At 35.5% G+C, this 27,264-nt stretch overlaps 1 protein-coding gene across 1 annotated transcript; it reads right to left on the bottom strand.

Moving 5' to 3' along the window:
• On the bottom strand, positions 1-26,970 carry ATG3 (autophagy related 3). Its single transcript, XM_055315946.1, has 12 exons — positions 26,744-26,970; positions 23,123-23,164; positions 18,789-18,838; positions 15,845-15,915; positions 14,440-14,547; positions 10,839-10,888; positions 8,512-8,593; positions 5,030-5,064; positions 4,632-4,787; positions 3,716-3,843; positions 2,094-2,162; positions 1-272 (listed from the first exon to the last, which is right to left on the bottom strand). Exons 1-12 carry the CDS (start codon positions 26,813-26,815, stop codon positions 191-193), a joined length of 945 nt encoding a protein of 314 aa, XP_055171921.1. The 5' UTR covers positions 26,816-26,970; the 3' UTR covers positions 1-190.
• Positions 26,971-27,264: the final 294 nt, after the last annotated feature.

The following is a 27,264-nucleotide window of genomic DNA, read 5'->3' as shown; positions in this document are numbered from 1 at the left end:
GTCTCTTTACACTCATTTTTATTAAACAAATAAGGCTGGTAGTGGAACTTTTTTTATTTGATGCATAAACATATAAGTCCCTTTATAAGAGAAATTGTACATATCGGTGAATATGGTCAATGGTCACATCTATGGGTTAATTTTTTAAAAATCAGAAACAATAATTAGGATAGATTCTATGCTCTCTTCGTTACATTGTGAAGTGTCTTGTGTAGTCATATTCTATTGTTGGAATGACAGCTTGTACAAACTTCAAGAAAATTAGAAGATACCTAAAGGTCTTTAGCTAAGGAAAACAGATTGGTAAATGGTACTATGATTTCAGCTAACATTGTAATTATTCTTATTAAGCAATGATTTCTCAGAAAAAAAACATGTAAGACAAAATCTTAAATCAATTATATTAAAAATTTCACCCATGCAAATTTGTGTCTCCTCAATATGAGGTTCAGGACCGCTCCATCTAGTCCCATTTAATATTTGGATGTAAACTTCCTGGAAGTAAGAGTTCACAGGAGCCCAATTATTTTGATATAAAAATAAGGACAAGGTTGTTCATGTTTAAATGAGTAGGAAATGGTTCCTTTATTGTCTATTAGTTTGCTAGGGTATGTTAGAAAATAAGGATAAAGAATATAAACGCACTCGAGAAAAGAGAAAAAAATAAAGTGGAAACCTTCCACAAAGACTGATTCTAAGTTAGTATATGTAGTTGCCATAGAATCTACTATATTGGACTGTCTAATAAGATCATGATTTTTTTTCTATGTTCCACTGTACTTGGAAATATTAAGAACTCAATTTTAATTGAAGGAATTGATGAATCAATTATTAAACACAGAATCTTCTAAGTTACTACCTAGCCTACAACAGCAATGAATGCTCAAATTATGTGTAATAAGGTTTCAGGAGTAAATCTACTTTGGACCAAAAGTTATTGGTTGCTTTCAATGTCAAATAAGACCAGTGTTCCTCTGAGGGATACATTTTATTAGCAATTCTTAGGTTATTTGTAACTGCAAGAAGGGGGGACCCTTCACAGTCTACAATGAACACCGATTGGCATGAAGCACCAAGTGTAACATCAATCTATCACCAAATAAATTCAAACTATTTGCATCTAAATCATTGACTTTGGTTGCTTCGGATGAATCCATGCTATGAGTACATGTATTTCAGGATCTAGCAGTTTACTTAACTTCTCTTGTCAATCACAGAGAACTAAGTAAGAAAACCACAGGAAGATATAAAATCTCCTGCTTTCATCTGGAGAAATATAAAAATACTACATTTTAAGAAAATAAAAAAATGCGTTGTGTGCTTTACTTTTTAATTAACCGATTTGTTAGTCTGAATTCTTTGCTTCAGAGACTTTAGAATGATAGGAGGTGGGATCCCTGGGTGGCGCAGCGGTTTAGCGCCTGCCTTTGGCCCAGGGCGTGATCCTGGAGACCCGGGATCGAGTCCCACGTTGGGCTCCCGGTGCATGGAGCCTGCTTCTCCCTCTGCCTGTGTCTCTGCCTCTCTCTCTCTCTGTGCCTATCATAAATAAATTAAAAATTAAAAAAAATTTATAAAAAAAAAGAATGATAGGAGGTAATTTTACTTTTACTTGATGGGAAGCACAGTTTTTATAACAGTTAAACTGGAAATATACTTAGGGAAAAGATACTCATGTGATTTCTTCTAAAATTAGTAGGTTACCCTTCTTTCATCAATAAATTAAGCCCATTGAGTTTCTTTTCCATCAAGAGCAATGGTTTTATATTCACATACTCTTGGCCATTGCCTTTTAGACAAACGAAATCAACTGGCAAGCTGTTGCCAGAAAAGACGTATTTATCTGAGTCTCTGTAACAAGGCAGAGCTGACTGGTGCACACAAGGACATCTGCTAACCAACTGAACAAAGCAGAACTATCACAATATAACATTTTCCAAATAAAGACTCCTACTAAGTCTTCCACATAAGGGAGGGGCTAAAACAAGTTACAAGTACTGGGGCATTAACATTGTACCATCATTTCCCAAAGAGGAAAAAAAAAAAATCCTAAGAGCAAATATGCCCCTAACGACATATACAGGTAAGGATACATATGAACACCAAGTTCTCCCCCTCCTTCTGCAACAGTCTCAATGATTTTCTTCATCACCTCAGCATGCCTAAAAGCAAAAGAACAAATAAATCTTATTAACATAGATAATTAGATCAAAATAGGAAAAGCCAAGTTTTTGTCTCTGAAGAAATCTTATTAGGGTCAATGAATTAATTTTAACATAATAGTTATATTATAAAATATTCTCCTCCCTACTCCCCAACAAGTCAGATTGTTGAGAATCATATACACTGTTTTATGGAGCACAGGTTAAATTTTAAAAGCTACGGTAGTCACAAACACAATACCACTTGTTAGTGTTCCTATAACAGGGGTAGAAGGACTTGGGGGTGGAGTAGTACAGTAGAAAGCCAGAGAAAGGGAAATCATGCCAAAGCATAATTGCAGAGCAAGCCTATTTCTTGTTTGTAGGCTCTAAGAAACAAACAAGAACCAGACCAAGAAAATTCAAAAAAGCTACATGGTAACAGCTAATCCAAAAAACAGATATTTCTAATGCTGTGATTTTGACTGTTCAAATACTTGGCAGAGAATAAGCTAAAACTGAATTTTAAAAAAGCTAATCTGGTTAGAGTCAGGAAGTTTATATATTTTTTTCTTTGTCCTAATGCATACTATAAAATTCATCTGATTCTATTTAGAGTTTATTTATTCTATTTAGAATTGAGACATGCCTCAGTTTGACAAGCACTGTCCTAAAACCTCAAACCATCACAGAAGCCAACAGAATAAAATGAAAACCTTTTTGAATAATTTAAAACTAAAACTAATGACTCTTGAATTACTTTTCACTTAGCAACATTAACAACTCTTGATAAATAAACTGGAAAAATGAACTAGGCTTTCTATGTAATAAAATCTGAGAGTCAAGATCCTGCAAAAATGAGAAAATATTAAACAACTTTTTAAAACTAGAATGTTGCATCTAATTAGCGGAATACCAAAGTTTTCATCTCAAAAATATTGTTACCAGAATTTCTCAATGGTTTGTGAAAGCTACTCATTAGAAATAACTGACAAATCATGCATATGGACTCAGCTTCACTCATTTGGCCTTGAAAAACACACAATGGTATGAAGAAAACCCCAAATCATAAAATGCATTTGATTTAGTTGGGCTGAACATCTCTTAAGAGTAAAGGAAAAGAGAACTCTGCATACGTCTCCCTTCACTAACCAATAAAAGGAGATAAATAAGTCACCTAGAAAAACACAAGGATCACTTTATACTCCACATTCATAGATACATCACAGTAGGGCAAACCATGTCTAAATGATGGGTACTTTTTTTTATTTAAGAAGCATTTTCTAAATGATTCTTGGAGCTAAAAATAGTAAAATCACAAAGATCTATGCTATAACTGAACAAAGAGCAAAATATATTCTTAATGAATTAAACTTAAAATAAATTGACAACTTTTTCCTGTTTCTTTTATATTTAAGCACAAGAACATTTCTAAGAAAGACAAAAGAGAACAGTACGTACTTGCTTATTATAATGTTTCTGTCACAAATCTGCACTTTGTTTACAGATTCCCAAGTAATAAATCCATGAAGTACACACAACACACACACACACACACACACACACACACACACCTGCATGGGTGAACTGAACACATAGGAGGCGGTGGGAGATGAGGGTGATTTTCAATGGTCACTGTTTTCTTCACATGATCTTGACTGATGTCTTCATACATGTGTTCAACTGTTAAAGGCTGCCTTTGCTGAAACAACAACAAAAAATGTTTTAAAATCACTGTCTAAAACTTTTTAGGCCTAAACTTCTGTTTAAAATATATTTATCCCCATCTTCCGTGTCACTTGCAATATAGAATTCCAAACTATTTAGAATTACTAGACTATTTGGGGGAGAGTTTACAATACACTTATAACTAAGAAAAGGAGAAGGGACGGAAGAATTTGAACACCAAGGCTATGTGACTTCAGCCACCACCTAATGTAGTAAAGATCCCACAAAAAAGCAAGTTCATGGCTACCAAACATTTTATAACTTTATAACTCATCTTTTGGGTCTATTTTGTTTTATACCTTTTTACTTCCCACTTTTAGTCATAAGATTGACAGGTTAAAACAGTTTTATTTCAGTTATCCTTTAATTCTACTAAGTAAATGAGTAAAAAAAAAGGTTTTGTCTTAAAAAAACACACATGCCAACATGATCATTCTGTTCTACATTCAACAAATGTTAATGCCCAATAAATTTAATATAACAGAGTTCAATTTCCCTTATATTTTGAAGGAATAACCTCAGGGACCAAGTAATAAATATGTAACAGGTTATTTGTTTGATTCTTAGTAGTGTTATTGTCACACTGAATAATTAATAATTTCTTCAAAATAAGTACTTCAATATTAATCATGAAATTATTGTAAAACAAATGATTTCTAAAATTTAAATAAAAGGCCGTAATATATGCCCATAATATATACCCACAAAGGAATTAAATCCAACAACTCAAGATATTTACATTAAAATATATTTTGTTTTTACCTCATCATAGCCAAACAACCATAGTCGTGGTGTCTGGTAATATTTATCATAAGTAATATAAAGGTCATAAGTTCTCGTTTGCAAAATAGCATCTTCACCTCCAGCATCAGTTTTAGCTTTACAAGCTTCTACTATTTTCCGTGTGTCTAAGGTAGCCTGGAATATGGAGAGAAATTTACCCTCATTAAAATCAGAATGAATGTGACAACTTAGAAAGTATTTTTCCCATCCTGTATTTTTTTTTCCCAAAAACAAACAGAACTTAAGCTAAAACATTATATGCTATATAACCAATGCAAACATATAACTAAAAAGTTTATGGAAAGATCAAATACTATTAGAAATATTAATCTCCAAGTTTATTCAGTAAAAGTTAACTAAAAACTCAATTTACAAACCTCATCTGTTTCCAACAATCCACTTTCTTCATATTCTGTTATAAAAAGCAACAAAAGATTAATCAAGTTCAAGAAAATTTCCTAAACCAAACTATATATTACTTCAGAGTATCATTCAAAACCTGGGTTTTTGCTTTTGTTTTTTAACTGAAGATACTGAATAGGTATGAAGGAGCTAATTTTAAGTTTTTTTTTTTAATTTTTTTAAAAATTTATTTATGATAGTCACACAGAGAAAGAGAGAGAGAGAGGCAGAGACATAGGCAGAGGGAGAAGCAGGCTCCATGCACCGGGAGCCCGACATGGGATTCGATCTCGGGTCTCCAGGATCACGCCCTGGGCCAAAGGCAGGAGCTAAACCGCTGTGCCACCCAGGGATCCCGAAGGAGCTAATTTTATACTTCCAAAGGAACAGCAGATTTTCTACCTGACAGAGCCAGAGAAAGTTAGGATGCCAGGGCCTGGTCCAAGCTACAGGCTTTTAGCAATTCCAAACAGCATAATGATACTGTAGAACCTCAGTGACTCCATCACATACACAAGGCTATTTATAGAACTGCATAAAATGTGCTCATTGAAATCATCAGTGTCTTCCATTTTGCTGAATCCAAGGGTAAATTCCCAGTTTTCATCTTCACTGATCTCTCACGGAGCCATCTGGATGATTTAGTCCCACCTTCTTGGAACACTTTTCTTGGCTGTTAAAATACTATTATTTTCCTGGCTTTGTCTCTCACCTCACTGGCTTCTCCTTTACTATTTTCTTATGCTTGGTTCTTCATCTCTCATTTTTAAAACTCAACAGTAACCAAGGGCTCAGTTTTTGGACCTTGTGGTGTTTTTTTTTTTTTTTTTGTCTTTTTTCTATCCACACTACTCCTTTGATGATTTCATCTAGTCTCAATGGCTTTAAATGCTAATGATTCCCAAATTTATCCCTAGCTACAAACCTGGGCATTTGTCTATTTATGGGTCCAACGGAATAGCTAATGTACATCAAAAACAGCACACATCCAAAACTTACCTCCCAAACTCCTCCTCCAAAGCTATTTGGTCCTATCATTTTCCTCATCTCAGTTGAAGACACCTTTCCAGATACTTAGGTCAAAAATCTTTGGAATCACACCTGACTACTCTGTCTCTCCCATGCCACTCCACCTCAGCAGCAAATTGTTTTGACCCTACCCTCAAAATATGTCCACAATTCTGTTTCTCATCACTTTTTGATGTTGCTTATCGAGACCAAGCTGCTATCTTGCCTAAATCAGATCATCAAAAGAACCTCCAAACTGTTGTCCCTAAACCTCTTCATTCTGTTCTCAATATAGCAATCACACAGTGATTCTGTTAAAATGTTAAATCTTATTCTAGGTTACTTTTCTACTTAGAAAGACCCTCCAATGGCTTCTCATTTCACTGAGGCAAGCCAGGTCCTTACATGATCTGGTCCCAAGGTTATCTCACTGACTCCAAGCCTTACTTCTCTGACTCTGCCCTTACTCCTCTCTGAACACAGGTATTTTTTTTTTTTTTTTTTTTTAAGTAAGATCTACACCCAATGTGGGGCCTGAACTCATAACCCTGAAATCAAGAGTCACATGCTCTACCGACTGAGCCAGGCAGGCACCCCTGCTCAGTATTTTATACAAGCTACACAAGCTCCTACCTCAGGGGCCTTTGCACTCTTCCTTAGATATCCAAAAGCTTGCTCGCTCACTTCCTGCCAGGCTTTACTGAAAACTCATGTTCTCAATTGGGTTTTTCTCGACAAATGTACTTAAAATAATACTCATTGCTCCCCAAGACTCCCTGTCCCATCCCCATCCCTTCATTTTTCTCCTTGAATACTTATCTCCATGTAAAACAGTATATATATTGCTTACCTATTGTTCTTTTTTCCTCTCCTATAACTAGAATATGTCTACTGCTTCATCTCTAGCACCAAGGACAGTACGTGACACACAGATACTATACTGCCCAATACTTGTTGAATAAGGAGTGAAAATTGCCTGTAATATTAATTGCTGTTATATTACCTGCTATATCAACAGTTTTTTAAGCAAAATTCCAAATAAAGCATTTTTTTTCTTTAGCTCTAGCCAAGGGAAATGTAACAAACACACTAAAAAGCTGTCAGATATTTAAAGCAGTCCCACAGCTTGTACTCTAAAAGCAGTGCCTTACTCACAGTACTCTTCCTACCCTCCGCCCCAGCTCGGGTAACTGTATACCATTCAGACAGATGGAATGTAGAAAGTATTTGTGCAAGGAGGTGGTGCTGACAATTATGACACATTCAGGTGCAAATGAAACTAAACAAGTACATTTGAGGTTCAGGAGATCTGGACTGGAGATTTAAAGATGAAATCAATTACAGCGATGGTATATAATGTTGCTGTGAGCAATTTTGGTTACCAGTAACTCATTCTGGTTTCTTCAAAGGATGGGAGTTTACTATAAAAATAAACTCTTACTAGAATTCAGGAACAGATACACAGCTAGGTTTCAGGAGGACTCAAAAGTAATTTAGGAAACAAAACTGAAAAGTACTTTGAGGGGAGCCCTAGGTGACTCAGTTGGTTAAGCATCTGCCTTCGACTCTGGTAATGAACCCAGCCAGGGTCCTGGGATTGAGCTCCAAGCTGGGTGGGCTCTCTGCTCAGCAGAGAGTCTTGCTTCTCCCTTTTCCTCTGCTCCTCTTCCTCACTTGTACTCTCTCTCTCTCAAAAAGAAAAAGAAAAAAAAAGGTACTTTGAGTCAAGGCTACTCTGGCAATTTGGCTGTCACCTCCTCATTAGCAAACCACTTGCTCTTATAACGCTTCAACTCCACTTGGCACCATCTTCCACTTCTGCATGCTACAGAGCATTTCAGTCTCACCATAAATTCTATATATTTCGTCAGAAAAAAAAAAAAGAAAATATACAGTACATGGGCAAGCTCTGTTCTGCTCTGAAATAGTTTTTAAGAATTAGCTTATGAGGACAGCCCAGGTGGTTCAGCTAAGGTTTAGTGCTGCCTTCAGCCCAGGGCCTGATCCTGGAGACCAGGGATCGAGTCCCACATCAGGCTCCCTGCATGGAGCCTGCTTCTCCCTCTGCCTGTGTCTCTATCTCTGTGTGTGTGTGTGTGTGTGTGTGTGTGTGTGTGTGCGTCTCTCATGAATAAATAAATAAATAAAATCTTAAAAAAAAAAAGAATTATCTTAAGAATCTGTGTCTTAGAACTGTACCTACCATTAAAGATTTATGACTAAAATGTATCCCACTAGAAATCAAGGCTATGCTCTAGGTAAAATACAACAATAGTTCAAGACCAAGGTAAGCTCTGCGCTAACTAAATTTAAACTAAACAAAATCCTCTTTAGGCTGTTAAATGTTAAAATCTAGAACTCAATGGAGTACAATTCTTATCTACTTCAAATACGAATATTCCAAAATCAACATTCTAGTATGATTAAAGAAAATCTAGAACACAAATACCTTCCATATCTGCAGCTTCTCCTTCATCTTCTTCTTCCTCCTCCTCACATACTGCTGAACAATCTTGAAGTTTTATACTGTCCTTTGAAATTATATTTAAAGTCACTTAAATATGTCCATTAGTTCAAACACTGAGTACTCATATGTCAGCACAGTGCAAACCACTGTGAAAATAAGAGTGCTAAAGATAGTTCTTATCCTCAAGAAACTCCTTCCTACTCCAATGGAGATAACAAACCCATAACCAAATGGTAAAAAGTGATGTGCAAGTGCTATGACTGAAAAATATAAAAAGTATCTGAGAAGAACCAAGTACCATCAAAGCTAACAATTAATGTTTTTTGCACTTCCAAAAAAATAGTATTTTTATTTAACTAATCGTTAATATTAAGAAATTGATTTAGAGCTATAATTTGCACACATAACTTAAAGGAGAAAAAAGAGATGTATTTATAAATCATAGTACATTTGTAAGTTAAGCTTATTATTACAAACCAAACACTATTATATTCTAATTTGTTAATAATACCTTAGACTGAATTAAGCAAAATTATCGGACTTTACAGTTATTATAAAATGTAAGATTTTAGTACAGTTTTTAAACTATATTTGCACTGAAATGAAATAATAATACTAACCAAAGACAAGTCTAATATATAATTATCATTTCACAAAATCAATATTCTAAAAATCTGAAGTCAATGAAAAGTAAAAAAAAAAAAAACTGGACATCTAGTTTCACCTAATTTATAATTTTACTTAGAGAAGATTTTATTTACCACTAGAAACTTAAAAATTCTATGTATCATTACCACACCCAAAATGTGAAACCATAGAAAAAGATAGTATATGTCGATAATTATTAGATGAGCCAATATGTAACAAACTGATCATTAAGGGAAATTTTAATCATTTTGTTGTTATGGTGATCATATTTGAAACAATACAGTAGAAATCAACAAGAAAGATTAATACTTGGGTCTGGACAAGTACTGGAAGCATTAAATTATAAAAAATAGTGTAAATTCTACATTAAATAGGAAATAACAAGAAAGACATTCAAGTTGTACAATATTCTGAGTATGGATCCCTTAGTATAAGGATGTTAAGTGGGATACCAAGGACCATATTAACCAGTACTGCATTTAAAAAAAAATTATTGAAAGAATTACTATAAACCTATCAAAAAATGCTATCCACAGTACTCTGCTGTTTTTCATTTTCAAAATCTGAAGCATATACAATTATGGCCAGAGTAATAATAATAAGTAAGATTTCCTAAAGTAGCAAAGCCATTTTGGTAATTTTTCTTCAGTTGTTCAAACTCTCCAAAAAGTATAATTTCAAATGGATGAATTTTCGGGCCAAGCAACTGAACCTTAATTCCTAGCAAGCAAAAAATTATACATTGGGGGACAAAAAAAAAAAAAAAAAAACCAACGCAAAAACTTGCTTCAGTTTCTAACACTTCCTGTTAAAAGCCAGTTACAAATCCCAAAAGATCCAAATGACAAAACCATACAAAAAAGTGTATCTTAAACTAGTAACTCTTGTAGAAAATATTTCATAAGGACAAAAGAAACTCAATTATTCTGTCCAAAGAGTCTATCCTCTAAGAGATCTGTTAACAAAATAATTAAGAAAAGATATGGGAAAAGGTATTTTGTATTTTTTCATATCATTTCAAGCAAACATAATAATATGAAAATAACTGCAATCATCTTTTTTAGAAATGAAAAGCTGATATGATAGTTTGAAATGAAATTTTCAAGCAGAAAAATTCCAGTTACAGATTTTTACCCAACTCCCCACAATAAACCATACAATAAAACCTAACTGATTCAGCTTCCACTCAGTCAAAATATATCACATTTTGGATGACGTTAAACTGAAGTTTACCTTTAAATTTTCAAAAACCAAAATTTCTACTCAAAATAGCAGTAAATTAAGGAACTATAAAATTTAAATAATGTATCATTAGTATCTACTAACCAGCAAGTACATAAACCTCCCCCAAAACCTCCATTTACAGAATATTTGGTACTTACAACAAAAGATAAAAAGTTACTTATTTTAAAGTAGCCTATAGCCTTCCCAATTGGTGAAAATTAATTTTTTCCAGCTTTAATCTCAAAATTTTTGTAACCATACAACAGACTAAGGAAAATAAGCATTGGGAAGTAGTAGTTTTGATATGTTGACATGGAAAACTGAGAGGAGAAAAAAATAACTGGAATTTCAAAAAGCTTGAAAACTAATCAGTTTAAGAATATATATATACAAATAACTATGTCATTGAATTTACAAATGAACTAATTAACTAGTACCTTGCTTTCCAATGTAATCTCCTTAACTGCTTCAGTTATTCCTGTAATACCTGTTTAAAATTCAAAAAAAATAACTAAAATTAAATTGTAAACATCTTCTATTTACCAGATTCAAACAATATATAAACACTTCAAATTACCTAAATTCTCACTTCTTTGAAATGAGGAGGCAATGTTAGCAGCATTTTTACAAATGAACTCTAATAGGAAAAATTATACTAAAAGCACTTCTCAAATTAAAAAAAAAAATTAAAAAAATACCAATGTGATATTTTACCATGAATTATTCTACTCTATCATTCATCTACTATTCTTCATTTACCTTCCCTGGTGTGGATTTTTATCCAATACATATTTATTCTCAGAGTAAACACATTAAGAGACTATAGGACACATATTGATTTTATTCAAAACTGCACTAGAATTTTCTCAAGAAGGTATTAATGTTATTTGTTTCAGAAATCTAGGACATGCAGAAGTAGTAAATACCATACCACATTTATATGGGGTTTTCTATCTTACTGTTTCCATAGCTTATTTCATCCTTACGAACACTATCTTTTGAGTTAGGTAATCATTTCTCCAGAAGAAGAAATGAAGTCTCCAGAGATGAAATAACTTGCTTGAGTCTCACAGTGAAGAAACTGGGATTCAAATCCACATGTGCTTTTAGTTCAATGTTTTGTCCACTGCACCCATTAAGCAACTACCTTGAATCTACTTGTCTCGATGAAGATGGCAGTAAGCAGATGGCAGCACAAGTCAGTTAAACAGTATTTCTAATTCAAAATACATGCCAGTGTTTTTAATTCCATAGTTCAACAAAGAAGAAATACACTAAAGAAAAAAAAAACCCTATATATACAAAATAAGCTTTGCCCCTCTGTTAATCTTCTAAATCCTTGATCTGTTCGACATCTTGAAACCAAAGAATAACTCACTTTTAGTAATAGAAAATGTCACAATCCACAGCTCTAGCATAAAGCTTTTACTTCATAGGTTTTCAAATTACTACATAACAGATATTATTTCACAAAATTTCATATTATAAAATTATATAATAAAAAAATCTTAACACATTGAATTGGTATTACAAAACGATTCACTGAATCCAGTACATAGATACAAATAAAATAAACATCTTCAATCTGTCCAAATATAATAATAATAGTATCCCACTAAACTAGACTTTTCTAAAAATAGGACATACAGGCCAAAAAACAAAAATAAAAACCCAAAAAACTCAAATGACTCTAATAAGGGTAACATTCTCAAGACCTGCGATGGTTATTTTTATGTCAGTTAGGCTAGGTTATCATATCCAGGTTCTTAGTCAAATATCAGTCTAGATGTAGCTATGAGTGTATTTCTTAGTTGTTGTTGTTGTTGTGGGTTTTTTTTAGATTTTAACATTTAAATCCACAGGCTGAGTAGATTACTCTCTATAATGTGGGTGGACCTCATCCAATCGGTTGAAGGCCTTATGAGAAAAAAACTGAGGTGCTCAGGAAAGAGAAAGAATTCTGCTTTCAGACTGTCTTCAGACTCGAGCTGACACAATCAACCTTTACCTAGGTCTTTAGCCTGCCAGCCAGTTTGTGCTATAAAATGCAATCATTCTAGCTCCCACAATCATGTAAGCCAATTCCTCAAAATAAATCTATCTATACTTATATCTATATACTAGATTCTATTGTTTCTGTTTCTCTGGAGAACCATGAGTAATACAAGGGCTAAGAGAAATAAAGGAAACCTATGAGGAGCAAAGATGAAGCAAAGAGAACGGAGGTGAATAAGGAACCAGGCACATGACCTTCTGCATCAGTTGGATGCTGTGTTTTAAGTAAATCACGATACAGTTTAAACTAAAATTCTCTCTAGCAGGGCAAACATTTTTTCAGTTGTTGAATTTTTGTAATAGATTTTTATTAATCCAATCATACTGACACCTACTTATTATTATTTCTGCAATGAAAGCCTCTGTAAATATGCACCTAGATTTTGACCTAGTGATTATGAAAGAGAATACAACCAGAAAACAGAATAAGTCATTTACTTGACATCAAAAATACAGTGTTATAACTAATGGCTCTAGTTAGTCAACAATTTCTTATAGATGTGCTGCCCACATCTTCCACCACAGGAAAACTAAAGCAGAGTACCTGAACAATTTTGGAAAGATCAAAAATAAAGAAATCCAGCACTCTCAGTGGGGAAATAGCATGATTTTTAAAATTATTTTAAAAAGTTGTTCAATCCACTATTTTCTCAAGGCCTTAATGTTAACACTCAACCTCATCAAGAAACAAACGAGTTTCAAATCAAGAAACCCTAGTCCTGAATCTATGCCTTTATCATCATAAACGCATAGCAGTGTCCCTTTCTAAAACTAGAGGGGGAAACTGACCTAACAAGATACTTTTTCCTGTGCAGATTACTTAGCCCTCCAACTACTGCAGTGGGTCTCAAATGGTGGCAGCAATTTTGCTTTTCATGGGATATTTGGCACTGCCTGGAGGCATTCTGAGTTATCACAATTAAGTTCATACTACTGGCATCTAGTGGGCAGAGATGCTGTAAACATTCTGCAACGTACAGGAAATGCTATAGCAAGGAATCATGCAGCCCAAAATGTCAGTAGTGCTAAGGCTGAGAAACCTTGCTCTAATACTACTTTTGATACACCTGCTACTTCCTAGGATTAGAGGGAGAAAATTCATTTTTTAGTATCCTAGAGTTAAACTCAGAACACATTTTCTTCATTAAAGCTAAGCCATAAATAGTATTTATGTAACTATGTAAATTAACTATTAATGAATAGTTAACTGTTAACTAATAATTTATAGAACTGTATATCATATAACTATATTTATATAATCATGTCAATGTAGATTAGAGTAGGCTGCTCTTGTTAAGTTAGTATAGCTATAGCAGTATATACTAATCTGCATTGACATATAAATGTAGTGGCAAAACGTTTTTACAACTAGAAATAAAAAATCATATTCAGACTTAGAAACAACTTCTGCAAATATACACTTATGAAAGGCTTGAATTTAGTGAATTCCTTTAGAATTCCTTTAGATTTACTGAACAATTGCTGTATCAGATACTATGATAGATATTGAGGATTCAACAATGAATCTCTACTTTCATGTAGTGTGGTCCTTATAATACTCTTAGTCATTCAACAAATAATTATTAAGTACTTTCAAATACCAGGTCTCTGAGTAAAATAAATGTAACTATAGTTCCTGTCCCAAAGCTCATCATTCAGTAATGGAATGACAGATAAATAAGGAATTCTAAAGCAAAGCAGTATGCACACTCAGTAATTCTAATCATCTTTGTTTCTTTAAAATAATATGATATGGATATTTTCAAATGGCTGCTGAAGTAGCAGTACTATAGAAATCTGGTATACTCTAAGGGCATTTTTTCTTTTTTTCCAATTTTGTCTCACTGCTTCTTTTCAGGTAAAAGTCTATTGGGACAACTGTGCCTTATATTTGCTCTTGTTGGTGTTTTTAAATCAACACTGTAATAAAAGACTGTAAGAATTTAAAACAATTTAAACTAATATATGGTATTCCATTCTTACCTGCATTATGGTAAGTATCTACCCATCCCCCATCACCATCATCTTCTTCAATGATAGCTTCTAATTCATCTGAATATTCCATCTGTTTGCACCGCTTGTAGCATGGCACTATTAAAAAAAATGGCAAATACAGTTACTAGTACATAATCTGCTTCCTATAAATCAGGAAAAAGAGTTTATTCCATTTTAAGGAAATACTGTATTTCACTTCTAATAAAAATGATTAAAGAGTTACCTTCAGCCTACAGACACATTCATGACCACATTTATCTCTCCCTAAATAGCCTTGTCAAAACACAAGTAGAAAGGCTCTACTGGAAATTTTCTATGTACTTTTCACCCTGATGGTCTGTGAAGAACAGCAGGCTAGAGCCAGAGATGAAATTGCTCAACTTCAGGCTAATGAATAATAATCCTTTATATTAATAGCCTTACTCTCAAAACAGGAAGGCACCACCTGTCATTCTCAGGGGTGGTAGAGGTGACCTTCAGTTTGCTTTATTAACTTTTAATATGTACTTCATAATTCTTAAGTTCCAGCTATTCATAATGGATAAGCCAGGGTAAAATTCACTAAACTATTACATTTCATTATCTTATACAATATTGGAATTAAGCTTTTCATAGTGTATGTGTCAATTAACAGGTATTATTCACATAAGCCTAAAACTGAACAATTATAAGGTAAAAACATGATGATGTAGAGTCAAGAAATAGCTGTTACCTCTTGATTTTTTTAAAAAACGAGGATATAACTGATCAATTATAATAGAGCATATGCTGTAGGAAAGAAAAAAAACTGGTATGTTATACATATTTTCCCTGTTATAGATAAATCAAAATAAAAACCACTGTACTATTATGTGATTAGATGGGGACTATAACCACCTTCTGATGCTGTTTTCAAATTAACTTCATAAATGAGACACCACCAGTTTCAAAAACACTTTTTGTTTCTAAAGGCAATCTTTCAAGACACAATGGATAATAAATCTTCAGCTTGGAGCTTTTAGATATCAAAGGTAATTCAATTTCATTTTTCATGACAAATGTTTAAGTCTAAAGAAGATCAAAATCAAATAGCTAAAACGTTTTTGATTATGAAGTCAACTTTAAAAAAAAGGCATTTAAAATTCCAAATTTGCTTGGGCCCTTTCCCTCTACATCTTAAACTAGATCTTTTTGGCAAAAAGAAGCAACAAAAAGGAAGGAGGTAAAAATGAAATAAGGAAAAAAATGCTCTAGCAATGGAAAACCCAGAGTTCCATCAAATTTCCAAATTTCTGAGAGAAGCTGTTTACGTATAGCTTCAAACACAAATTAAGATCAGTAAATGCTAAAGATTTTTGTTTTTTAACATAACTCTTTGTGTAAAATTTATTAACATATGCAACATAATTCTTACCATTTTTGGTGACCAAAAATTGCTTGCCTGTTGGTAGATATGCCTTCACTTTCAATTCTTCCCCTGTAGCCCTTTAAAAAGGAGCAAAAAGCACCAAAATACAACAACTATTTTAAAAGGCAAAGACAGAACAGAAGATATCACATGCAAATATCAAAACTACACAATCCACACTCCTAAGAAACTGTTTTAGGAGTAGTTTCAGAAGGATACCATTAAGTGATGCATGCTAGGGCATGGAAGAGCATAGCATTATAAGTGAAATGTACTAAGAGACACAGACAGACCTAAGAGAATTTAGATTAAATAGCAGACCAAAAAAGAATAATATAGAACTATTAAGCAACTATTATGCTTGCCTCTAAACAAAAAGAAAATGTTGTTCCTTAGGGAGTATAATCTCAGACTTTTAATTCTAAAGTACTGCTCATCTTCAAGAAGAGGCAGAAAAAAAACTGTAGGACATTATATAACAAAGTAGGTGGTTGGCAAGATCCCTGTTCCTGCCACTTGAGTAAAATTGGAACTAAGAGAAAAAAGATGCTCTGAATCACAAGAAAATAATATTAAAAATAATGACTGAAAATAGACTTAGAACTCTAACATGCATTATTTTTATTTACTCCTCAGAACCCTAAGAGGTAAGTAATATTAATCTCCCCGGTTTAGCTTAAAGAAGTCAGATTGCTCATATTCTGGTCAGAAAACCAGAACACAAAAAGAGCAAAGGAATCCAGGGCTCCTGCTTAAACATTACTTCCTCTGTGGATCAGAGCCAGCTATACCATTTCTGATTTTTCATTGCTAGTATGGACTACCTTACTAAGAATTTGCTCACGGATTCTTTTGTGGGTCACCTAATGGAACTGACAGAGCGAGAATGGCATGTGTTGTCAGTCACAAACATTTGAACAAAAGTTTTGAGTCTATTACTTTATCAAAGCTTCAGTCTAAATTTTAAACCTTAGATACGAGCATAAAATAAAGCCAGGAAATGACCTATGTTTTAATAGCCTTCTCGGCTTCTTTAGACCATTCTCAATTGTCAAATTCAACAATGACATGGCAATGCCTGAAGTTCTGAATGATGAATATACAATAAGGTCATGATGGCACTTGTAGACATGAAACTATAATGGGGAAATAATCTGTTTCTAGCACTGGTTTAAAATGAATTGTTCCTTTGGCCCCAGTGTTCAGCCAGAAGTGTGGACACTGGAGTAGGGTATAGCTGAGCTCTGTTACAATAAAATTATTTCAACTGTCACAATTCATAAAGTGAAACGATAAACTACCTGCTAAAAAAAGGATCCTGTCCATATATGCATATCCCTATAACCATACTATAAACCATATGTCTGAATTAGACAAATAAGGACTATGACAAAGAAACCCAAAGAAAATGTACATCTATTATATTGAAGAAAATCCTAAATTGGTTCCTTTTATAAAATGGATATTAAATTGTATATACCTATCTGACTTGAAATACACAAAGATTATAGATTAGAACCAAACTAAGTAGAATTTTAACAATTTATAATCCAAAAAAATCAATCATTCTTCCTAAATCAGAGAGCTGCTATGATATTAAATCAATTTTAAATATGAAACAGAAATACACATAAGACAAAGGATGAAATTAAATAAACCTGATATTTTGGCCTTTTTTGGTACATTAAGGAACAGTGTTCTGAAAGATAAAAAGCAATTGATAAAAAGCAGTAAAACTATTCTGGGTATGAGTCAAATATAAAAAGAAGAGAACACGCCACAGATAAAAGAGAGTTCCAATTTTGGCTTAAAATAGTTTTAAGTATGTAAGCTCTTTAGAAACAAAGGAAAACATTATCAGTTCTATTAATTTTAGAGCCCCTGGTCCCAAATCAAAACTGTACCTGTCAACCACAACTGAAAAGGTGTCATTAAGAGAATTTAAAGAAAAAAGAAAAAAGAATGTAACAAGTTGTACCACCTATATCCAAACAAGATGATAATTCCCAAACAATTCTAGCCTAATTAAAATAGCTCTGCCAGTACTGGGAGAGCTACACTTTTTCAGCTACAGTCAAGGGGTTTTGCCCTACATAAGTACTATGTTTTAAAACATTTTGTTATTATTCAGAATATTTAAAATAGGTTATGAGATCTGCTAAGTTGCTTAAATTACTTTTATAATGAAAAAAAGTTAATAAAAAAAAATGTAAAAAGTCTATTACTAGCAGATTTCCAGTTAAGACCTTAATGAATATCATGAATGTTCCTCTTAACTTTTCAGCTAATTCCTAAAATGGGAGCATACTTTTGAACCTTAATAGAAGGTCTTATGATTAGAGGCACCTGGGGGCCTCAGTCGGTTAAGTATCTGCCTCCAACTCAGGTCATGATCCCAACATCCTGGGATTGGGTCCTGTACTGCACTGGGCTCCCTGCACAGCAAAAAGTCCACTTCTCCCTCTCTCTTTGCCCCTCCTCCCTGCTGCTTGTGCTCTAATAAATAAATAAAATCTTTTTTTTTTTTTTTTAAAAAAAAGGTCTTACGATTAAAAAACCTAAGACTGCAAAATGTCTGCATTGTTATAAAAATATTCAGTAAACATTTTAATTTGAAAAAAATGAGCTAGTCAAATTTATTAAACTCTTGAACACTGTTTTTTAAAGATCCACCACAAGATCAGATCTGTCTAGACACTATAAAGGAAGGCATAGATCTCAAAAAAAGTCTATCTTTTTTCTAACAAAGCAAAATAAAATAGGTATAACACCAATTTGTCAGCCTTTATTTTACTTTAAATATCATCGGCACACTGCTGAACAGAAAAAGCTACTAGAAAAGAGTTAAGCTGGTCATTCTAAAATTCATACCCTAATCCATTTTGCAAACTGCCAGGATTATAAAGTTATACCTTGTACTAATTTCTATTTCTTACTCAAGATTACTTACCATTGCCATGTTGGACAGTGGTGGACTAAGTGATCTCCAGCTGCCACAAACTATTTAAGATTTAAAAGGAATATAAAGAAAAAGGAAAAAGAAAAATTGAACATCACTGAATATAAGATGGTAAAATGCCAAAGTGATCATCCTGTGTAATCTTGACAGCCAATAATCATATAAATGCAAACAGCATCAAATCTCTACCACTCCGATGATTTTTGATTATTAAAACTGCAAAAATTTTTATATCCATAAAATTTAAATTCTGAAGAAAAAACACTGAATGCTATTTATTTTAAATTAAATTTTTTTCATTGGATTAAATAATGCCAAAAGGATACAGTATCATTATGAATAAAGGTAACGCTGCAGGATTTAAAATGCTGAAGGATTTAAAATGCTGAATCCATTTTGTGGATAATTAAGATGAAGAGATATTCCTGCTAATGGTTGAAAACTCAATGAAGTTCTTTGAGAAAAATTACTAAATAGATACAAGCCTATGATGTAACAATAGTTTGACATCACAGGGTATGTTTCTTTTTAAATTTAGGTAAAGGCCCATTTTGAAAGCTTTTTCACATTAACAAGAGTGAGAAAGGCAATGCGAAACAGTGGGGAAATATTTAGAAACTTTTGGATTGACTCAGAAAGTACCAACACAGTTAAGAAATCGAATCCTTAGACTTTCTGGGCGAGTTGAACATTTCACAAGTTTTTGTTTTTCTTCAGAAATCAAAAACAGACTCAGGAAGAAAGTTCAAACTTTTGAGAATGTCTATCATATATGAGCATGAACTGGTCTTACTGTAAGTATAACAAAAATCCTTGTTTATTCTTGAGAGTAAAAAATTAAATGAGACCTTTCTTTAAGGTCTCATTAAGCATAACTGCAGTGTCCCAACTCAGGCAATATACACATACTTTCCCAATTCTATTTCACAATAGCTCTAACTTAAATTCACGTATCATTCATGGTTTACTACACAGCAAAAAAAAAAAAAATCCAATGTTTGAGAAAAGAATGTCTACATATAATACTCTTTCATTTAAAATAGCAAAATTTGGGATCCCTGGGTGGCGCAGCGGTTTGGCGCCTGCCTTTGGCCCAGGGCGTGATCCTGGAGACCCGGGATCGAATCCCACGTCGGGCTCCCGGTGCATGGAGCCTGCTTCTCCCTCTGCCTATGTCTCTGCCTATCTCTCTCTCTGTGTGACTATCATAAATAAATAAAAAATAAAAAATAAATAAAAAATAAAATAAAATAGCAAAATTTTATAAAATAAGTTTTCTAAGAGCAAGTTCTTTCAAGAATGTACATTAACAAGATAAAATTTAGCAGCATATTCCCAACAGCAACTTTTCAAATGTTTCTGTTCTTTTATTTCAAAGAATTTTATTATTTAAACTAGTTAGGAAAAAACAAAAACAAATGAAAACAATACTGTCTCCCCACATTTTAATCATTTTAGGTCACTGCTACGAAATGCTACCTTTAACTCTGTGGTTAACAGAATTAATTTATCATCATCACCAAAAAGGTATTAATTCAACAAAATACAAGCAAAACAAAGTTAAAAATTTAAAAATTCTTTAATGATATTGCTTTGTCACAAGACTAACATTTTATTCCCTGGCACCTCCAGTAGCATTTATTAAAAAAAAAAAAAAAAATAACAAGGGCACCTAGGTAGCTTAGTCAGTAGGATATCTAACTCTTTTCTTGGGGTTTTGAGTTTCAGCCCTACAGTAGGTGTAGACATTACTCAAATAAATAAAAAATTTTTAAAAATAACAAAACACTAGAAGGTAAGAAAACCTACAAAAGAACATAGAATTGCACAGATAATTGCACATGTGTACAATTGCCCTCACTAGTAATGACCATTATTGCAGGCTTCATATGCTCAAATGAAACAAAATGTAAGGCAGACTCAATTTTCTCAATTCTCAGTATTGCTTGCAGTAGCTTTCTCCTGGTGACAATGCAGAATAACTCCAAGATGGAAGCAGTCATTAAGATTTTCGTCAGCAACTTTATCCTTCAAGCTATTCTACTACTAATATTCTACACTTAATCCAGTCATATATTTTTTATACATATATATATGCATATATATAAAATTTTTAGTTAGGCAATACTCTCTTAGATAATGCCTACCCCTCCTTTTTAAACACAGTACTTCCAACACCTCTCAATGAAAACGAGGAGAGAGCTGGAGGGTAACAGCCAGAAGTCCAAAAACAGTGAGAGAAAACAAATGAACTCAGTATATCATTTATCCTAAAGCAATTATGTCGTTTTCCTCCTCTAGACTCATTCTAATTTAACTCAGTCCTGCAACTGTACTTTACCTCAATCCAGCATTATGTGGTTGGTACCCGGCTGAGTTAGTGTAGCCTTGCAATTTTTTAAAAAGGAAGAAACTCATAAACTGCTTAATGATACAGCTAAGTGTTATTCATTCTATGGTTAGTAGCTGTTTTAAAAATTAGCTTAAGTCTATCCAATGACCACAGACTTGTATCTCTAACTCCAACTATCTATTTACCAATTAGTCATCCTCCTATAGATAAAACCAAAGAACGCAAGAAGAATAGCATACTTTTATCCCTGCTCCTGATTTCAGAGTTTTAAGAGCCAAGTCTAAATTATACCTTTGGCAAGAAAGTTAATAATATCAAAACTTAGTTTTATGTGGCATTCAAGGTATTAAACTCATGGTGCCTAAGGTAGAATAGGTCTTTCAGATAATGTCTAGCCAAAATCCCTCATTTTACAGACAAGGAAACATGAGGCCTGTGTCATAGCTTAATCAATTTGCCCAAGTCAGAAGACTAAGAGAAATGGGTCTAAAAGGGAGATCTCCTAGGTTCTTTTTATACTACCATGTGTTTTCACTAAAAATAGAGATAATTTTAGATAAAAGATCAATTCAGCACACCATTCTCAGAACTCACAAAGATTTGGACTTAAGATATTCCATTACAATTGAAAACTGAAAGATCAGTTAATTCTTAGGCTTGAGGTCTTAAAATTTACAGCAAAAGCCAGATCATAAAATATGCCCAACTCAAAATGTTTCTTTCAAAAAAGTAAAGTTCTGGGATCCCTGGGTGGCGCAGCGGTTTAGCGCCTGCCTTTGGCCCAGGGCGCGATCCTGGAGACCCAGGATCGAATCCCACATCAGGCTCCCAGTGCATGGAACCTGCTTCTCCCTCTGCCTGTGTCTCTGCCTCTCTCTCTCATTCTGTGTGACTATCATAAAAAAAAAAAAAAAAAAAAAAAAAAAGTAAAGTTCTATCACCAATGAGTGGTATTTTTTTTTTTAAAGATTTTATTTATTTATTCATGACAGACACAGAGAGAGAGAGAGGCAGAGAGAGGAGCAGGCTCCATGCAGGGAGCCTGACATGGGACTTGATCCTGGATCTCCAGGATCACACCATGGGCTGAAGGCAGCACTAGACCGCTTGGCCACTGGGGCTGCCCTAATAAGTGGTATTTTTAATGAAAGTTAAAGGTGAGCTTAAATAATTCTTTGCTACTTATTAAGACTAAAAAATAAGTCTGATGCAACCATAACTATTCATACAACTAGAATGTGAAAGAATTTCTACAACAGCATTTCTGTAAGGATAACAAAACAAACTACCTAAGAGAACGCTTTTATTCTATACATTTGGTGAACAAGTAAAATGATTCCTCAAAACATAATTCTAGGTTAAAAGTTCAATAAAACACAACTAACCTATAAAATAGACCTCAGTTTCAGCAGTAAGTAGATTCAACATTACTTGGTTAGTAGAAAAAGTGAAAGAATTGTGAAAAAAAAAATCAGCATACAGTATCTAGCAATAAAATATTTAAGCTAAATACTGAAAGAAACTTAATATCCAAGCAGTGAGCCAGTTTCCAAATGAAAAGCCATGAAAACTCATGTTTGATGTAGAGAGAGGCAAGACAACAGCCAACACCACAAAGCCCATTCAATATAACTTCAATATAATATATAACTTCAATATAATACAAATATGAGTGAAGGGTAAATGACCATAGGAATCTTTTCCATTCCTTCTCCCACCTCCATTTCTAAATAAAGAGGAACTACAGAGAAATATGAGAAGTGGCAAACTGAGAGGGAAGTTACATGGTCTTAAGAGGAAGTAGAAATCCCTATAAAATTGCTAATACAGTCAAAAGAATCTAATTTTATTCAAATCAAGATTGAAATTTGTTTTCTTAAACATCTCTTAAACATTTCTTAAAGCAAAAAACCCCCACCCACTTAAATATAATTATAAAATATAATAGTTTCAGAATATTTTTAACACTCACCTCTTCTGGGGTGATAACACCTGTTTCCTTAAATTTTGATTCCTAAAAAGAGCAAAAAGAATAACATATTATATACTCTTTCACTTTCAAACTAAAAATGTTTGTGGGCAAGTATTCACCTAGCACCCTTCCAAGCAACAGAGCACATACAAAAAAGAACCCATCACTGATACCTGACCCCAAGGAATATACAAAAGTCTAATGAAGGAAACTGACATGAAAATAATTACAATACAATTAGATCAGTGCTATAACAGAGCAAAGCTCTTTGGAAAAACATCCAAAGGTTTATACAACATTAAGCCTTACAATGATTTTGTGAAATGACCAAATATCTTTATTTTACAGAACAGTAAAAATGTCTTAAAAATGTTTAGCTAGCTTACTATTAAGCCAACATCTCCGACATCTCATTTCAATTGAATAATATTAGAAACCAAGCCTAGAAGTCATAAATTATTTAATCCTTTCCATTATCTTCAAGATATTGATATAATATTCTCCTCTCTAAAGATGCTATATTCCAAATGTTGCTAAATTTTAAGTTAAATATAAGATTCTGTAGTACAGATCACAAAAATGAAAGGATTCATTTATGAACATTATTCATTCAATGAGTATCTACTGAATAACCACTATGTGCCAGGCACTATTTCAAGTAATGGGGATATAGAGGTGCATAAAATAGACCAAACTCATCCTTGTCCTCACAAGGCGTTTAAAGTCTAGCAGAGGGAACCCTGGGTGGCGCAGTGGTTTGGTGCCTGCCTTTGGCCCAGGGCGCGATCCTGGAGACCCGGGATCGAGTCCCACGTCGGGCTCCCGGTGCGTGGGGCCTGCTTCTCCCTCTGCCTGTGTCTCTGCCTCTCTCTCTCTCTCTCTCTCTCTGTGACTATCATAAATCTAAAAAATAAATAAATAAATAAATAATAAATAAATAAATAAATAAATAAATAAATAAAGTCTAGCAGAGGGAGAAAAGCCAATAAAGCCAAATGGTAATGAAAACCACCAGGAAAAATGAGGCAGCTAGGAAACTGGTCAGGGGTGGGGAGAGAGATTTAAAATAAGATGGTAGGGTGCCTAGGTGGCTCAGTTGGTTAGGTGGCCAGCTCTTGCTTTCTGCTCAGGTCATGATCTCAGGGTCCTGGGATGGAGTCCCCACATCACAGCAGGCTCTAAGCTCAGAGGGGAGTCAGTGTGAGGAGTCTCTCTCTCCCTCTCCTTCTGACCCTACCCACACTTGCCTACACACACACTCTCTAAAATAAGTATCTTTAAAAAAAAAAAAAAAAAAAAAAGGGATGCCTGGATGGCAATAGTTGGTTCACCATCCAACTCTTGGTTTCAGCTAAGGTCTGATCTCAGGATCATGAAATCAGGCACCACGTTGGGCTCCATGCTGGGTGTGGAGTTTGCTTGAGCTTCTCTCTCCCTCTTCCTCTACTCATCCCCCCCTTCCCTTGCTCTCTCTAAAATTAAAAAACAAAACAACACTTAAATAAATAAACATAATAGAATGGTAAGAAAACAAAGGCTTCACTGATAGGTGACTACTGAGCAAACACCTTAAAAAAATGAACAAGCCAGAATGCTGTAAAAGAGTATTTTAGGCAGATGAAGCCGCGAATACAAAGAACCAAGGTAAGAGAGCATTAATGTAGCTCAGACTGGCTGCAGCAAGTGAGCAATGAAAAAGTAGTAGTGGAAATAAGCGCCTCTCTACCAATCAAGCAGAGGCCTGAAGATCACTGTAGACTTTGGCTTTTACCGCACCATGACTTTTCTTAATTTCTACCTGCTAGGTTAAGTCAATGTTTCTTTCCAAGGGATTTAGTTTTTCCTCTTTGCCTCTATAAGGATTCTCTCTTAAACAGGGACAGGCAAGGAGAAGGTCAATAATTCTGCTTTCCTTATTACTAAAAATACAGACTGACAAGTACATACTGACAAGCTAACACTTGACTTTTCAGTTTAGAGAATAAATAAAATGATTTCTCAAAACACAATTCTATTTTAAGTTCAAAAAAACACGATTGGGTAACAATGCGGCAAGCAGTTTAATATTTAATTTGGGAATTTTTTTCTTTCATTTTCCTCTCTAAAAAGTTTAGTAATTATGCATTATTTAAATGTCGGATACAGGTAGACAGGTTTCTGAAAGATGCCATGATACGCAAAAGAATCATTTGATTCAAACGTCAAATTCATCTTCTAAGGTGACTAATATTAATTACGAGACATTTCACAATAAAAAAAATATGTAAGCATAGCAAGAGTTTGAATTCTCATAGTTTTCTTTCTTTTTTTAACTTGGCCCAAAAGTTATCATTTTAAAATCAGTCTTAGTAATATAAGAAAGGGGATCCCTGGGTGGCTCAGCGGTTTGGCGCCTGCCTTTGGCCCAGGGGCGATCCTGGAGACCTGGGATCGAGTCCCGTTTCGGGCTCCCGGCATGGAGCCTGCTTCTCCCTCTGCCTGGTTCTCTCTCTCATATTCTCTCTATCATAAATAAATAAATAAATAAATCTTTAAAATATATATATATATACACATATAAAAAAAAATACAGGACCAACACTTCCCTTCTTCATGGAAAGAGAGCAAAGTTCAACTCTCCACTGTTCTTAGCATACCGGAACAATGATTTGAAGAGGGAACCAACCATATCCAAGGATATTTCATCTTCACAGTAAAATCTGTAAAATTTTGGGATGCCCGGGGGGGGGGGGGGGGGGCTCAGCGGTTTAGCGCCTGCCTTCGGCCCAGGGCTTGATCCTGGAGACCCGGGATCGAGTCCCACGTCGGGCTCCCTGCGTGGAGCCTGCTTCTCCCGCTGCCTGTGTCTCTGCCTCTCTCTGCGTGTGTCTCTCACGAATAAATAAAATCTTTAAAAAGAAAATTTGCAAACTTTTGACTGAACGCTTAAAAAATCTCTCAAACATAAAGTCACTGCTGTCACACAGCTAATCTGTGACAACTTCCACTTTAAAGACGCTGTATTATTGACAAGACAAAAGAAAAAAAAAAGTAAATATATCTCGGAGGGCCGGGCTGCTTGCTGCTTATCATCAATGAAGTCCAGGCTTTACAGTTTCTCGGCTATTTTTAAAAACCGCTTCCCCCCTGTTATTTGGGATCAAGGATACCGACAGCGATAATGCTGCAATTCACCTCGTTCCTCTGAAATCCTAACAACAGAGGGAGGACCTCAGGACCTCAGTCACCACTTCGTATTTCAAACTCCTTATGCTAAGAGGGCTTTCCTAGGAAGTACGAAAGAAAACAGTGACATGTGTCATTTTGGTACCCAATACGGATTCCGTTTTCTGAAAGATCAGCAGAGCCCTCGTTAAAGAGCAGGACAGACTTCGGATGTCACGGTCGGAGCTTCCCGGGTGGGATGTACCCCGCTGCCGACCCCCTCGGGCGGGACGCACCGGACGCGCCGGGTCCGGGGCGGGGGGGGGGGGGGGAGGGGACAGCAGTGCGCACCCCGCGGCGCCCCACGCTGACCCCCAGGGCCCGAGAGCCCCGGAGAGCAGCTGGGGGCCCCCGGCGGGGCTGCACCCCCTGCCGCGTCCCCCCCTGGCCGCCCCCGGCAAGCCCGGCCCGGCTTACCTTGAGGACCGGGGTCAGGTACTCAGCCACTTCCAGCGCCTTTCCCTTCACCGTGTTAATCACATTCTGCATCCTGGGGCCGGGACTCACGGGAACTCCCCGCCGCCGCCGCCGCCGCCGCCGCAGCCGCCGCGCATCGGCCCCCGGCGCCCGAGGGGACGGGAGGGGACGGGACTGGACGCGACGGCGCGGACGGGACGAGGGGGAGGGGCGGCCGGCGCCGACCGCGAGGGCAGGGCGCGCGCTGCCGGCCACCCAGGCAGGCGCGGCGGCGCGGGCCGCGAGGGAGGGCGGCGGGCGGCGGGCGGCGGGCGGCGGGCGCCGGGGGAGGGCGGCGGGCGCACGCACACCCGTCGCCTCTCAGGAGCTGTCGGCTCCCCTCGGCGGCACTCGCGCCCCTTCCGGCTTCCCCGTCTCTCTCTCTCGCCGTAGCTCCGCCGCCACCTGGGCCTCACGTGACCCAGGACTCTCCCGACACGTGACGAGAGAAAGGGCGCGCTGGGGCGGGCTCAGGACGCTCC

The sequence above is a fragment of the Nyctereutes procyonoides genome, unplaced genomic scaffold (genome assembly GCF_905146905.1).
Source record: "Nyctereutes procyonoides isolate TBG_1078 unplaced genomic scaffold, NYPRO_anot_genome, whole genome shotgun sequence".
Lineage (NCBI taxonomy): Eukaryota > Metazoa > Chordata > Mammalia > Carnivora > Canidae > Nyctereutes > Nyctereutes procyonoides.
This window is presented reverse-complemented; position numbering and strand designations above follow the sequence as displayed.

What these genes read in the sequence shown, in the direction of transcription:
- ATG3 (XM_055315946.1), bottom strand. Translation starts at nt 26,815, where the DNA reads ATGCAGAATGTGATTAACACGGTGAAGGGAAAGGCGCTGGAAGTGGCT. An exon ending in GTGTTATCACCCCAGAAGAG is followed by an intron (nt 18,839 to 23,122) that starts GTGAGTGTTAAA and finishes AATCTTAAATAG; the next exon opens with TTTGTGGCAGCTGGAGATCA. An exon ending in GGAGAACTTGGTGTTCATAT is followed by an intron (nt 273 to 2,093) that starts GTATCCTTACCT and finishes AAAGACCTTTAG; the next exon opens with GTATCTTCTAATTTTCTTGA.